Consider the following 12,653-nt stretch of genomic DNA (forward strand, 5'->3'; position numbering starts at 1 on the left):
GTACAGCACTTATAAATGAAGAGATACTCACTAGGAAGGCACAAAGCATATAAAAGCTGATGAAATAAAAAACAGCAAAACTGCTCCCACAGGAATGTTCGCCTTCGGGAGAGTTGTTTGATTCAAAAGAATCATCATCACATTTCTTCTCTGGGAGGCATGCCAACATGATTTCCTGCCAAGCTTCACCAGTAGCACATCTATTGAAAAGGGGTTGGTGGGAAGAAAGTAAGTTCATCATTACCAGTAAATGCTAAAAAACTCCCAACAAACCTCAGTAATTTCCGTTTCACCACCTAAGAAGAGCTAGTTGCATCACAGGGTGAGCCACACTGCAGAATTAAAGCAAATCAACACCACTTTAACTGCCATAACTTATCCTACAGAATGCTGGAATTTGTTAGCTTGGTGAGGCATTCAACCTGGTCTGTCAGGGAGTCTGTCTGCTGTCTGTAGCACAGTGCAGCTTGTGGTTAAAAGTAGGCACAATTTTCTATGATCATGATGACAAGCCTTCCTTTTGGTTGGCTCATCAGAGGTGGGAGCGTTTTCCCAGGAGTAATCTGTTGAAGGCCACATGCTGGCTTTGGGCAAGGCTGAAACCAATTGTAAGCAGGAACAGAATCCAATATTGGCGGGTTATAAACCGCCGCTTTGCAGCGATCTGCCGCTGCCGCTGTTTGCTCTGTAAGGGAGCCGCTGCAGCCAAACCGCGCGGCTCCGTTACGGAGCAAAAAAGAAGCTCCAAAATGGAGCTTCTTTAAGCGGCGCCTCTATGACGTCGCGAGGCGCCAGGGGCGGACTCGCGACGCCATAGACGCTGCGATACGTGCGGACGCACAGCGTCCGATACGTAAATATGGCGGCGGCCGTGAAGAACGGCCGTCGCCATATTGTACGTACAGAATACGTACTAGGGTTAGGGGGGTGCGGAAGCACCACCCCTTCCTAACCCTAGTACGTATTCATTACGTACTAAATGGCGGTCTGTAACCCGCCATAGTTGAGCTTTTTTGTTTCTCTGTCTCCTTCTTAACCTCCTTTCCTCCTGTTAAACTAGAAGGCTGCTAGGAAAGGAATAGATGGTTCTTGCAGAGGCCTGCACTAGTTGTTTATGGAGCGCCCTGGTTAGGCTGAGGGGCATCTCAGGTGGAGGGCTGTAAGCAAACCTAAGCATGTAGGTTACCAGCTCTTGAGTCAGGAAGCCATAGCGAAGCTATGAGAAGTTTATTTTGTAGGTATCAGATCTTATTGGAGACAAAATATCACAAGAAGGAAGATGTAATATATCTTCCACTAAGGAAACAGTAAACAGCATTCTAAAAAACATAACTGAAAGACAGAATACTTTGCATCCTACCTGAAAAGCAACAGGACTGCCTGGGGGAAAGTCTGAAAGTTGTTGTTCCGGTTGATATCTGTGGTATCATCCAGGGCAATTTTACCAAACACCTAGCCGTAAAAAGAAATTTGTAAGATTATGCTTCATGCTATCATGCTGACTTCCTTCCACTGACAGGCAAAGTAATTTTTGTTTAAGCAGGCTTTTAATGGTTAAATAGGAAAGGTTTTTATTTGTGTGCTTTACTTGTTTTTTTTTTATCTTCTGTATGTCTTTTAAATGACTTTATGGTGTTTAATGTGGGGATTTTTAAGTATTTTAAAGCTTATTTTATTGGAAACATTTTAAATTTACTATCTTTGGAAACTGGCTTGGGTCCCATTTTAGGAGAAAGGTGGCATATAAATGAAGTAAATAAATAAAGAATAAAGAGTCTATCTTCCACAAATGAATAGTTCAGATACCTAAACTCAGTTGTTTCACATTTTCTCTTAGTATTGTGCATGCACTTGACAAATATTCTGTGTATATATATACACACACACACACACACCCCTGTCCCTGCATATTCGCTATGGTTAGGGGCACAAGACACCTGTGAATATGGAAAAACTGCAAATAGCAAAAACACCATGTTTTCACTTGAGAGGACACCTCTCTTGGAATCTCAAGGTCCTCCGGTGCAACTGTGTGGTCAACGTCCGACAGACACTGACCATAGAACTGCACTGGAGGAGCTAGCAAGGCCTAGTAGAGTATTCTCTCTAGGTCTTTCAATGTAACTTTTAGTTAAAATTGACCATAGAGTTGCACTGGAGGACCTAGATATTCCTAGAGAGAACAAATTAATCAAATCTGCAAATATCAAAGCCGCAAATATGGAGAGATGAGGGTATAGTAATTTGCTTTAGCTGCTGAAGTCACATCTAAAGTTTGCTCTAACATTTTTCATGATTAACCTTATTTCTTATCTGGTCACTAAAAAGGTAGTAGACCATTCAGTATTGCTTCATTGACAGAGTTTGCTGTGTGTTCTCCCTCTTTGTTAATAACATTAACTTTAAAAATAGTGAACTATTTAATGAGGATAACAAAATACAGAGGCATAGTCACTATTTCTGGACACCAGACAATGTTACACATAGAAAACAGCAGGGGTTTCTGTCTGTCTCAGTATATACCATTCTCAATGAGTTTATACAAGCTAGGAAATAATCCTTTCTTTTAACCACTTAGGCAGTCTAGATCCTCAAGAGTTATGTATGAAAATTGTTAAGTGAAAATGAATTGTCCACATTTCAACTTCTGAAGCATTTTACCATTTCTTAAGAACTCATACAGACATAATTCTGTATTAGTTCTGTTAATTTTATGACAAAATACATGAAACCAGCATTCTGAAAGCAGATATGAGGTTCTACTTTCTGTTCTAGAACTGGTTCTGCAAGTTTGTGGGATGGAGCTGTTTTCAAACATGTAAATTACTTCTTTGGTCACTCCTGTATTTTAAACTTTTCTTTGTGGTCTCTGTGATGGACAGAAGAAACAGGTTCTTTCAGAACCATCTAGAATAGGGGTTCCCAACGTTTTTGACTTGTGGAGCCCCTTTTAGAATCAGTTTCTATGGTGGAGCCCCTAAGAGGCCTACCCTATGTCTTGCAAGTTAATTCAGGAGTATTGTTATTTTTTGTTTCTTATTCTTTAATTTCATTCAATTTTAATTTCCTCCATTTTCCTGGAGAAGCCGCAGAGCACCTGGGAAGTGCATGTGGAGCCCTAAGGTCTCCACAGAGCACAAGTTGGGAACCGCTGTTCTAGAATGTTACATAAGTGTTTTGTTGGTAGTCCTACCACCTCCAGCAGCCCTTTTTGGAGTCTTCCCACCTAAATGGTTCCTTTTCATCTGCCACTGCAACAGCATCGATAGGTACTGTGTTAATCCACCTTCAAGCTTGTCATGGCACTGTTTGGCTGATTCAGCTCCAGGTGTTCTTAGGATAAAAATTGTCTAGCATTGGCACTCAAAGCTGCCCTCACCCTCTGAGCTTCTTTCCTCACTGTCATCCTTCAAAAAATGTGTGTCCTGTGGAGCTAAAATCCTGGGACACCTTGAAGTGTCTTGGTTGTCTAGGTGAAGCTCATGCGGCTTCCTCTTGTACTCACTGTACGGCTTTTACACCTCACAACATCCCCCTGTTGAGGTGGAGATGGTCACTGTCTAGCACCAATATCCTGCAGGAAATATTTCTAAGGGCAAGATCCTACAGTCTTCCCCCATTCTGAGGATGACAGTCTCACTCATTTCAGTTCAATGATCGACTTCACGTGTGGCTGCTACAAAGCTGTTGCACACTGTATCATCTCCGCTGCATCACCATTCATGTTGGTTTAGGTCTCAATAATGTTTGGCATCCAGTTCAGCTTCTGACACATCTCCAAGCTCCAGGTCCCATTCCAGATGACACTGTTGTTCATACAGGTGTTGCAGCCATAATAGTGCAAGGCATTCAAGGTCTACTTCAGCTGAATCCTCTGACTCCAGATACAGCAGTTCTTCAGCTTACAATAGTCATTACTGGTGGGACTATGCTTACCACTATGAGGCTCTCTTGCAATACAAACACTCTCAATCTTGAGAATGCTCCTCCACATGCCTCCACCCAGCAGGCTATTCAGCACACGGTACATGCCTTATAGGGAATATCATCAAGAGCACAGCAGGAACCTGTCCTGTCTCGAGTCCTACTAGGCCATGCCATTCCAAGACAGTCTGTCAAAATAGCTCAACTTTCACCTACTCCTGCTTCCACTCAGATGGACATCCCTGTCACAACTCTGATCCTACATCCTCTAGCCTCAGTTATTATAACTTCTGATTCTGGGTCTAATTCAGATTTGGTCATCATTTCAATAAGGAAACGATGTGCCCCTTCAATTTGTTGGGGCACGAGATATTTCCTCTCCTGTGGATAAAGTTAGAGCCTTTATCAACCAGTTGATGAGAATGGCAAAGTTGTTAAATCTTCTTGTCGCACAGCCATAGATGCAAATCAATAAACTGGTTTTTCATTACATCCAGACTCTCATATCTGCAGCATTACCTATGCTCCCATTTCTTGTCCAGGTCATTCATAAATCCTGGACAATTCATTCCTTGATACCTTCAACATCTAGCAAAATTGAAACCCTGTATAGGATTCAGGACTCTGATAAAGCTTGGCTTGATCAATATCCAAAGCCGAATTCAGTTATCATAGATGCAATTCAATCCTTGGCAGCTAAAAGAATGTACTTGATGCCAGTCAATAAAGAGGGTAATATGTTGAATTTGCTGGGAAGAAAGTTCTGCTGCTCTCATCTGTAACACTTCAAATTACCTCACCTGCAAAACCTTGAATTATGTACCCCCAGCTACTTTGGAAGAAACTAACTCTCTTTCTCAATAGGTTGGATGACAAAGATTGAAGAGTAGCTTCATTGATCCAAGCTGAAGCTCATAAATTGGCTGGACAACAGATAATGACCTCTCGCCACATAGGCGATTGTGGTGGTAAAGCTATGGCTGGCACCATGGTCCTCTGAAAGTATGCTTGGCTTCTGGCTTCAGGGTTCTCAAAGCAAGCATGATTGGTGATTAGAATCCTGCCCTTTTATGTGGGGGTCTGTTCAATGCTGCAACAGATGAGAATATGGAGCATACGCAGAAGATGTGCTCCACCATCAAGAAGTATGGATTCAATCTAGTCTAGTCTAGGGACCTTGAATCTGTTGTACATGCTTTGGTAACCTCTCGATTAGATTTCTGCAATGCGCTCTACATGGGGCAACCCTTGTACCAAACCCGGAAGCTGCAAATGGTGCAGAATATGGCAGCTAGACTGGTCGCTGGTAGCTCCAGGTCGGACCATATAACACCTATTTTAAAAGACCTTCACTGGCTGCCTATTCGCTTCCGAGCTCAATACAAGGTGTTGGTTTTGACCTATAAAGCCCTAAATGGCTTGGGCCCAGGGTACTTGGAGGACCGTCTCTCCCCATATAATCCGCCCCGCACACTCAGAACATCCGGGACAAATTTGTTGGAGGTCCCTAGGTCAAACTTTGCACGGACCTCACAGAGGGCTTTTGCCATCGCTGCCCCTTCACTTTGGAACAAGCTCCCCGTAGAGCTTCGCTCCGCCGCCTCACTAGATATTTTCAAGAAAAATCTGAAAACGTGTCTATTTCGGCTGGCCTTCCCACCTTAGTTAAATTGTTTATTTTCCTGCCTTTCCCCCCCTCCCCTTTCGACCCCGGACCATTATAAATTAATCTCTCTTTCTCTTTGCCCTTCACATATGTATTTTATTGATTTCCTGTTCCTGTTCCTTGTAGTAATGCTTTTAACTTTTATATTGAATTTTTATCTTGTATTGTAATGTTTTAAATTTTGTAAGCCGCCTTGATCATAACTATGGAAAGGCGGGGTAAAAATAAAATTTATTTATTTATTTATTATTATTATTATTATTATTATTAGTCCAGTTCGAAGTCTAAATCTTCCTGGAGTAGAAATGGCAAGGCCTTGAAGAGGACCTATACCCCATCTTGAGCTTGGCATAGATGTGCCTTTTCACTGTCTTCTGCTATGTAGAAATCAACCTCTTCTGGGCCTGAGTTCAAGACTGGATACTCCAAGAAGCATCAAGGAGATACTTCCAAATGTTGCCTTTGACTCCCCACAGGACAACAGTTTAATGACTGCTTTACCACCAGTGCCAATGCCATCTTTTCATGGAACCCTAGATGTTGTCACCAATGCATATTCCTCTCTTTCATGACTGACTTGACAAATTCCACCCTAATTTGACCTGCTTGACCTCAGACTTCTGGGTTCTCAACATTGTTCAAGAAGGCTATGCCACTGAGTTCTGGAAGTATCCTCCCACAGGCATCCTTCATACTACACCTCTTTCTACCATGCTTCTACAGGAGGTGGACACTCTCTTGCAAAAACATGCTATCAATCCCATTCCTCCTTCCCAGTTTCATTGGGGAATCTTCTCCCTGTACGTCCCTGCAACCAAGAAGGACTGGGATCTGTTTCCCATTCTAGACTTCAGAGACATCAATCACTACATCCATCCATGATGGTTCACAATGGTGACTCTCAGCTCTACTCTCCTTTTTATGCAAGAGGGCAAACATTAGTGCACCACCCTGGACTTGAAGGGTGCCTACTTCTACATTTTGAGTCGAGACTTTCACCAAAAAATCCCTGTCAATTTTGGAGAACCCAAGTGCTGCCCCTACAAGGACTGTTGTTTGGTCTCTGGATTTTAGTAATATGACAATATTTCATCAATAGCAACAAGTCATTAAAAAAATCACTAGATTGCTCAAAATGCTGCAGTATCAACTTGGAGGTATCCCCTTTTGTTTCTGGCCAGCATTCTGGATTTTGTTTTTAGCCAGGATTGCTCAATAGCTTCCTTGGCCATTGATGCCAGGGATATTATTGTAACTTTTCATCAATTTTCCAACAAGTGCTTGTACTCCTATAGGTGGAAGAAGTTTCAAAACTTCTTGGAGCCTCTTTGTCTTCTCCTTCTGAGGCCAATATTGGCCATGTGCTGGACTTTCTGCTCCCTCTGTTGACCAAGGGCTTATCCCTGTCTTTGATTCAGCATTACCTCATTGCAATTTCTGTGAACTACCAGCTCTTTGGAAAACCTTCCTGTTTCCTTGATCTTGTGAAGAGATTCCTGAAGGGCTACAAGATCCTCCATCCTCTGGTGTTGGGCCCCATGCCGAGGTGGAATATGGAACGCATCTTGGGACAACTCTGCAGGAAGCCATTTGAAGCTTTGAATTTTGGCTACCTGAGATAGAGCTGCAGGTGGAATTGGTTATTCTTTCTCTGTCCTGACCTCTGCATTCTTTAGGGAGAGCAGCAAATCTTTCCTTTTATTGTGCAAATCTCCTGTATTGCATTTGAAAGGGGGAGGCAGATGTTGATTTCCTGTGCAAGGTTAGTCATTGGTTGTTACCAGGTGTATTGGGGTTGGGGGAGGGGAGAGACTCTCATGAGAGATCAGCTGGCACTCCTACATCCCTTTTATGGAATATGTCAGTTAACCAAGCCTCTGACAAAGAAACTCAATTTTACAAAATCTTTTAACCTCTACCCAGCCCTCAACTTTTCCTCCTTGTCCTCTATCTAGCTAAAAAATGTTTTTAGCAGCATCAGCACAGAGATGTAAAAAAAGTCTGGAGAAACAAAGACTTTTGATGTCAGGTTGCAGCAGCGTGTCTGCAGTAAACAATGTCATAAAGCTTAAGTTCAGAAAGAATGGGATTCTAGTCTATCTGATTCTACTGTAACTGTCTGTGCATGCGGAGGTAAGATGAACAGTAGCTGCCTCCAGATTCCCTAATTAAGCAAGTGGGAACAGCAAAATAGAGAGGAAAGAGGACAGGAGATAAGCCTGCCTCACCAGCAGCTCACCAGCATGTTAAAAAGCATAGATCTAGACATTTGGCCACCAAAAGCTGCAGAGCAGAAAAATGGATTTGAAAAGGAAGTTCTTAAAAGTTTCTTGTCAAAGGCCCGTTCCAGATGGGCGTATAGTACGTCCCCAGGATGTACTAGGGTTAGGAAGGGGCATCACTTCCTGACGCCCTTAACTCTAGTACGTACTGGGTACGTACAAAATGGTGGTGCCCGTTCCACACGGTTGTCGCCATCTTGACGTAGTGGACACATAGCATCTGCACGTCGCGTCCCGGATGTGATGCTGCGAGTGCATGACTAGCGCTTTGCGCGTCACATCCGGGGTGCAAAAAAGCACCATTTTGGGGCTTCTTTTTGCTCCGCGAGGGAGCCGCGTGGTTTGGCCACTGCGGCTCCCTCGCGGAGCAACCGACACCGCCGTCAGACCGCCGCTTTTAGGCGGTCTGTAACGTGCCTTAGTATCTTTCTGGAATTCACCAGACTCATGCTCCTCTAGTTAGTAATAACAGTCACATCTACTCTAAGGATGCGCTGGGAGTTACCATTATATGAAGACAGTTTAAATACTCTTGAGAAGACCATAGTTTTGTTTCCTGAGATCATTTCACTTCTTTTAAATTTTAAAAAAACAGAGAAAATTATGGGCAATGGTTAAGTTTAAATGATCATTGCATTTTGTTGTTGTCACGTGCCTTCAAGTCATTTCTGACTTCCAGAAACCCTAAGCTTTTTTTTTTTTTTGGGGGGGGGTAGAATCTGTTCAAAGGGAGCTTGCCATTCCCTTCCTCTGAGAGTGTGTGACTTGCCCAAGGTCACATGGCAGGTTTCCATGGCCAAGCAAGAATTTGAACCCTGATCTCCCAGTTGTCCTAGTTCAACACTCAAGCCACTGCACCACACTTGTATCTTACTGATTTGCAAATCACAGCATATAGAAATAGTTACAATACAGAAAATGTGAGATTCCTCCTCTAAGCTCATGTGTTGAGCTTTTACCCAGGCAACTTCATCTATCATCTTCAATTTCTTTTTTTCCACTTGGTCACATAAGTTGGTGAAGCTTAACTGTGATGCCTTTTATCACAGAAGACAGTTAAGATGGATTCTTCTCCATCTTCTTTTAAATGGGAAACTCTTATGTTATTGTCAGTCCTAGTACATAAAAAATAAATGACTCAACACAAATCTGACAAGGATATTTTTAAAAAACATCCTGCATCCTGTAGTTCAGACAACTCATGTGACTTCTTGCACTGTGAAGGATATCTTAAATTTGGCAAAACCCTACATGCCCATCCATACTTGAGAAACTAGGAATGTGAGACTTCATATAGCTAAGCAGGAGGAAAACGGATATAGTAATAAAAATATTATGGCACTTTGTTAGAGACAAAGAGCCTGAACAGACAAGCCAAAATAAAGCTGCTTCGGGTCACTTTGAAGGTATGCTTTTTAAATGACGCATGTGTCCTAAGGGGACAGAAGCTGCGCCAAAGCCACATTCCAGTCCTAAGGATTGGAGTGAAGCTTTGGTGCAGCTTCTGGCCTCTTCAGATGTGTCATTTAAACAGCATACCTCCAAAGTGACCTGAAGCAGCTTTATTTTGACCTGTCTGTTCAGGCCCAAAGTTGTTCCAAACTTCCTCAATCCTTTTTCATTATAGCCCTACTCAGGTTTTATGTTATATAGTAATTTAACATATGATGTATGTATATGACAGATTCCAAGTGACTGGAAAAACTGAAAAGTCAGGAATTTTCAATAATATGAAAAATCTTCACATGCAGAAGAAATTGTCTTCTTTACACTATGGTCCACATGTGGACAATATCAAGAAAGAGTGTGGGACTAATCACTCCACATCCTTTATGTTTAACTACAAAACATAATGCTTGAATAAGGTTTGTGACAAAAAGAAAATATGGATTAAGGCAAGAATTTGGAAATTATTAAAATATGTTTTTAAAGACATAGTATTTACCTTTGGAATGTTCATGATTTTCTAATATTTTATAATCAGTTAAAACATTGTCTGTAGGGAATGAGGCAAAGTGTTCACTCATCTGGGATAGTTATACGTATACTACATATGAATCAGATACTTCTCTCTGATATATATTAAAGGGATCTCTGTAATTTCTGTCTTTTTCACATGCCAGCATCATTCTGATGAATATGAACAGGTTTAAATGAGCAATAGATCCTATTAAGGTCTGGGGAAGACAACATTGACTCATAGAATTGGCAGTGACCCCAAGAGCCATATAGTTAAACTGTATTTCTCAGCAATAATCCATAGCTAAAACATTTCGAGGTAGTCTATTGCAATGTTATACACTCCTACATTCTGGAGGTTCACCCTAATTTACAGCTGAAATTTCCTTTCTTGTAATTTTAATTCATTGGTTCAGGTTCTGTCCTCTGGAGCAGTAGAAAACAAACTCACTTTATCTTCCACCTGACAATACTTCAGATTTTTAATGATAGCTACTGGGCCCATACAGACAGGTCAAAATAAAGCTGCTTTGGGTCACATTGGAGGTATGCTGTTTAAATGCTGCATGCATCCTAAGAGGCCAGAAGCCACGCCAAAGCCATGCTCCAGTCCTAAGGTCTGGAGCACAGCTTTGGCATAGCTTCTGGCCTCTTAAGATGTGTGCGTCATTTAAACAGCATACTCCAAAGTGACCTGAAGCAGCTTTATTTTGGCCTGTCTGTTCAGGCCCATTGTTTTACATCTTAGTATGCAAATGGATCTTGTAGTACCTTTGAGAATTAGGACTTTATCACACTTGCTTGCTGTCTCACTACAATCACACTAGTTTAATAACAGAAGCATACTGGTTTTGTGTCAGTCTTTATCACATGCTCTCCTCATTAATGCTTTAGCACTGCTTTGGTGATCCATGGTTGTCGAATCTGATTTCTGCATCCCTGCCATAATGCCGTCTAAAGTAGGCAGTTGTAAGGCCCTTGTTAAAAAAGTCCTCCTTGGACTCCAAACTATAATTATTGGTTATTCTCCAATACCCCATTTTTGGGGCAAAGTACTGGAGCATGTGGTGGCTTCCCAACTCCAGAGGTTTCTGGATGAGACTAACTATCTTGATGCATTTCAAGCTGGCTTCAAGTTACGGGACAGAGCCAGGTTTGGTCACCTTGCTGGATTACCTTTGTCAGGAACTGGACAGGGGGCTATAAATCTGTTTGTTCTGCTGGACCTCTCAGTGGCATTTGATAATATTGACCATGGCATCCTTCTGGGCTGCCTCTCTGAGATGACCTTGGAGGCATTGTTTTGCAGTGACTCCATTCCGTTCTGGAGGGGCAAATTCAAAAGGTGGTTCTGGGAAACTCCTTTTCAACTCCCTGGCTTATGAGTCTCTCAGGATTCTTTACTCACACTTTATTTTTGTGTAGCTTGTCCTGAAGTGAAAATATTTTTCCTACTAGTTTCGTTACAGATACATTTGGATGAACAAACATTCATCTTGGGAAGACACCTACCTGCATTCCAATAACAGCGTAGATAAAAAACAGCATCACTATCAAAAGAGCCACATAAGGGAGAGCCTGAAGAAAAACAGAAAGACAGATCATATTACAGCTTGGCTTGCAGGAATTTGGAATATTGCCCTAAGTCCCTATGTTAATGAAAAAACCTGAGGGGAAGAGATGGGGGGGGGCAAGAGAAGCTTTGTCTATTTATATAGTTGTACAATAAAACACATGAATGCATTTATACTTAAGTTTTCAATCATGTGTTGCCATATCAAAAAAGGGATCTTGCACTTCCTTGTATAGCCACTATGGTATAGCTTTTAGAATACTGGATTCACCGTAGGAAGACTTAAGGTCAAATCCCCACTCACACATGAAGAGAATTGGGTATCTTTGGGTTTGCCACTGACTGTATCATAACATACTTAAAAGGATTGTTTTAAGGAACAATTGGGAGAGAGGAAGATTGATAAAATGTAATTAATAGTCCATCTTCTCATATCAATTCCATAGGAAGATTAACTGTATACATCTCACTTCACCCCAGAAGTGTGCAGTTTTATTTTTGAACATTACAACTTATCAAAAATGGAAATATGAGGGCACTTGTGCACCTTTATTAAAAAAAATGCTTTGTCCAAAGCAGTCACTATGAGAAAAAGCAAGGTTTTGTGTAATGTATTATTTTTTCCACTAGGTGCCTCTACTTATCCATCTTTGACTTTGCCACATAAATCCTGCTACTATCACACAAAACCATACTACCCCAATTATCTCATCATTAAGTCTTGTTTTGCAAGTTTGTTTTTCTGTCATTAATACTAATATTTCTGTCCGAAAATACGTGAAGTGCTACTTGCTGTGGATAGTATCTTACGGAATTACTTTTTCTCTGTATAGGTAAGCATTAGAAAATGTCCAGTATGTGCTTATCTGGCTAGCTAATATGAAAACATATATACATCTTCTTGCTATATCTCTGATTTCAGCATTTCTGAGTGCAAAAACAGTTACATTGAAACTTTATCAGCATTATCTGCTTTTTCCTACTTAAAAATTAAGTTTGCCTACCATTTGCTTTGAGGCATGGTATATTTCCTAACATTTTATTTGTTAGCAGATATTAGGGTTAAATGTTTTGAAATTAGGGATACACAATTTTAAAGTCTATTTTGTGAAGGATTAAGGACACAAAATACTTTGAAACAAGGTCACCTATTCTTTTCAATGTAACTTATGAATTTATATTGGATATCTTACTTTACCCAATAAGTGATGATGAATTGGTGAGGATACGTGACTAAGAAATGTTGTGT

General features: G+C 41.2%; 1 protein-coding gene and 1 long non-coding RNA gene across 15 annotated transcripts in view; one reads left to right on the forward strand and one right to left on the reverse strand.

The window, feature by feature from the left end:
• LOC149311718 (uncharacterized) overlaps window positions 1-12,653 on the forward strand; it is a 107,342-nt gene that overhangs the window by 58,395 nt on the left and 36,294 nt on the right. The gene's annotated exons all lie outside the window — the stretch shown is intronic.
• LOC149311719 (voltage-dependent L-type calcium channel subunit alpha-1C-like) overlaps window positions 1-12,653 on the reverse strand; it is a 487,833-nt gene that overhangs the window by 52,196 nt on the left and 422,984 nt on the right. For all 6 annotated transcript variants that reach the window (XM_089527751.1, XM_089527750.1, XM_089527748.1 and 3 more), the window contains 3 exons: window positions 11,344-11,409; window positions 1,361-1,452; window positions 32-200 (listed from right to left, as the gene is read on the reverse strand). In XM_089527751.1, coding sequence (XP_089383877.1) covers window positions 32-200; window positions 1,361-1,452; window positions 11,344-11,409 — 327 coding nt within the window. The remainder of the gene's footprint in view (window positions 1-31; window positions 201-1,360; window positions 1,453-11,343; window positions 11,410-12,653) is intronic.

This window comes from Sceloporus occidentalis, unplaced genomic scaffold, assembly GCF_023333645.1.
Source record: "Sceloporus occidentalis isolate IW3139 unplaced genomic scaffold, rSceOcc1.0.p SCAF_5, whole genome shotgun sequence".
Lineage (NCBI taxonomy): Eukaryota > Metazoa > Chordata > Lepidosauria > Squamata > Phrynosomatidae > Sceloporus > Sceloporus occidentalis.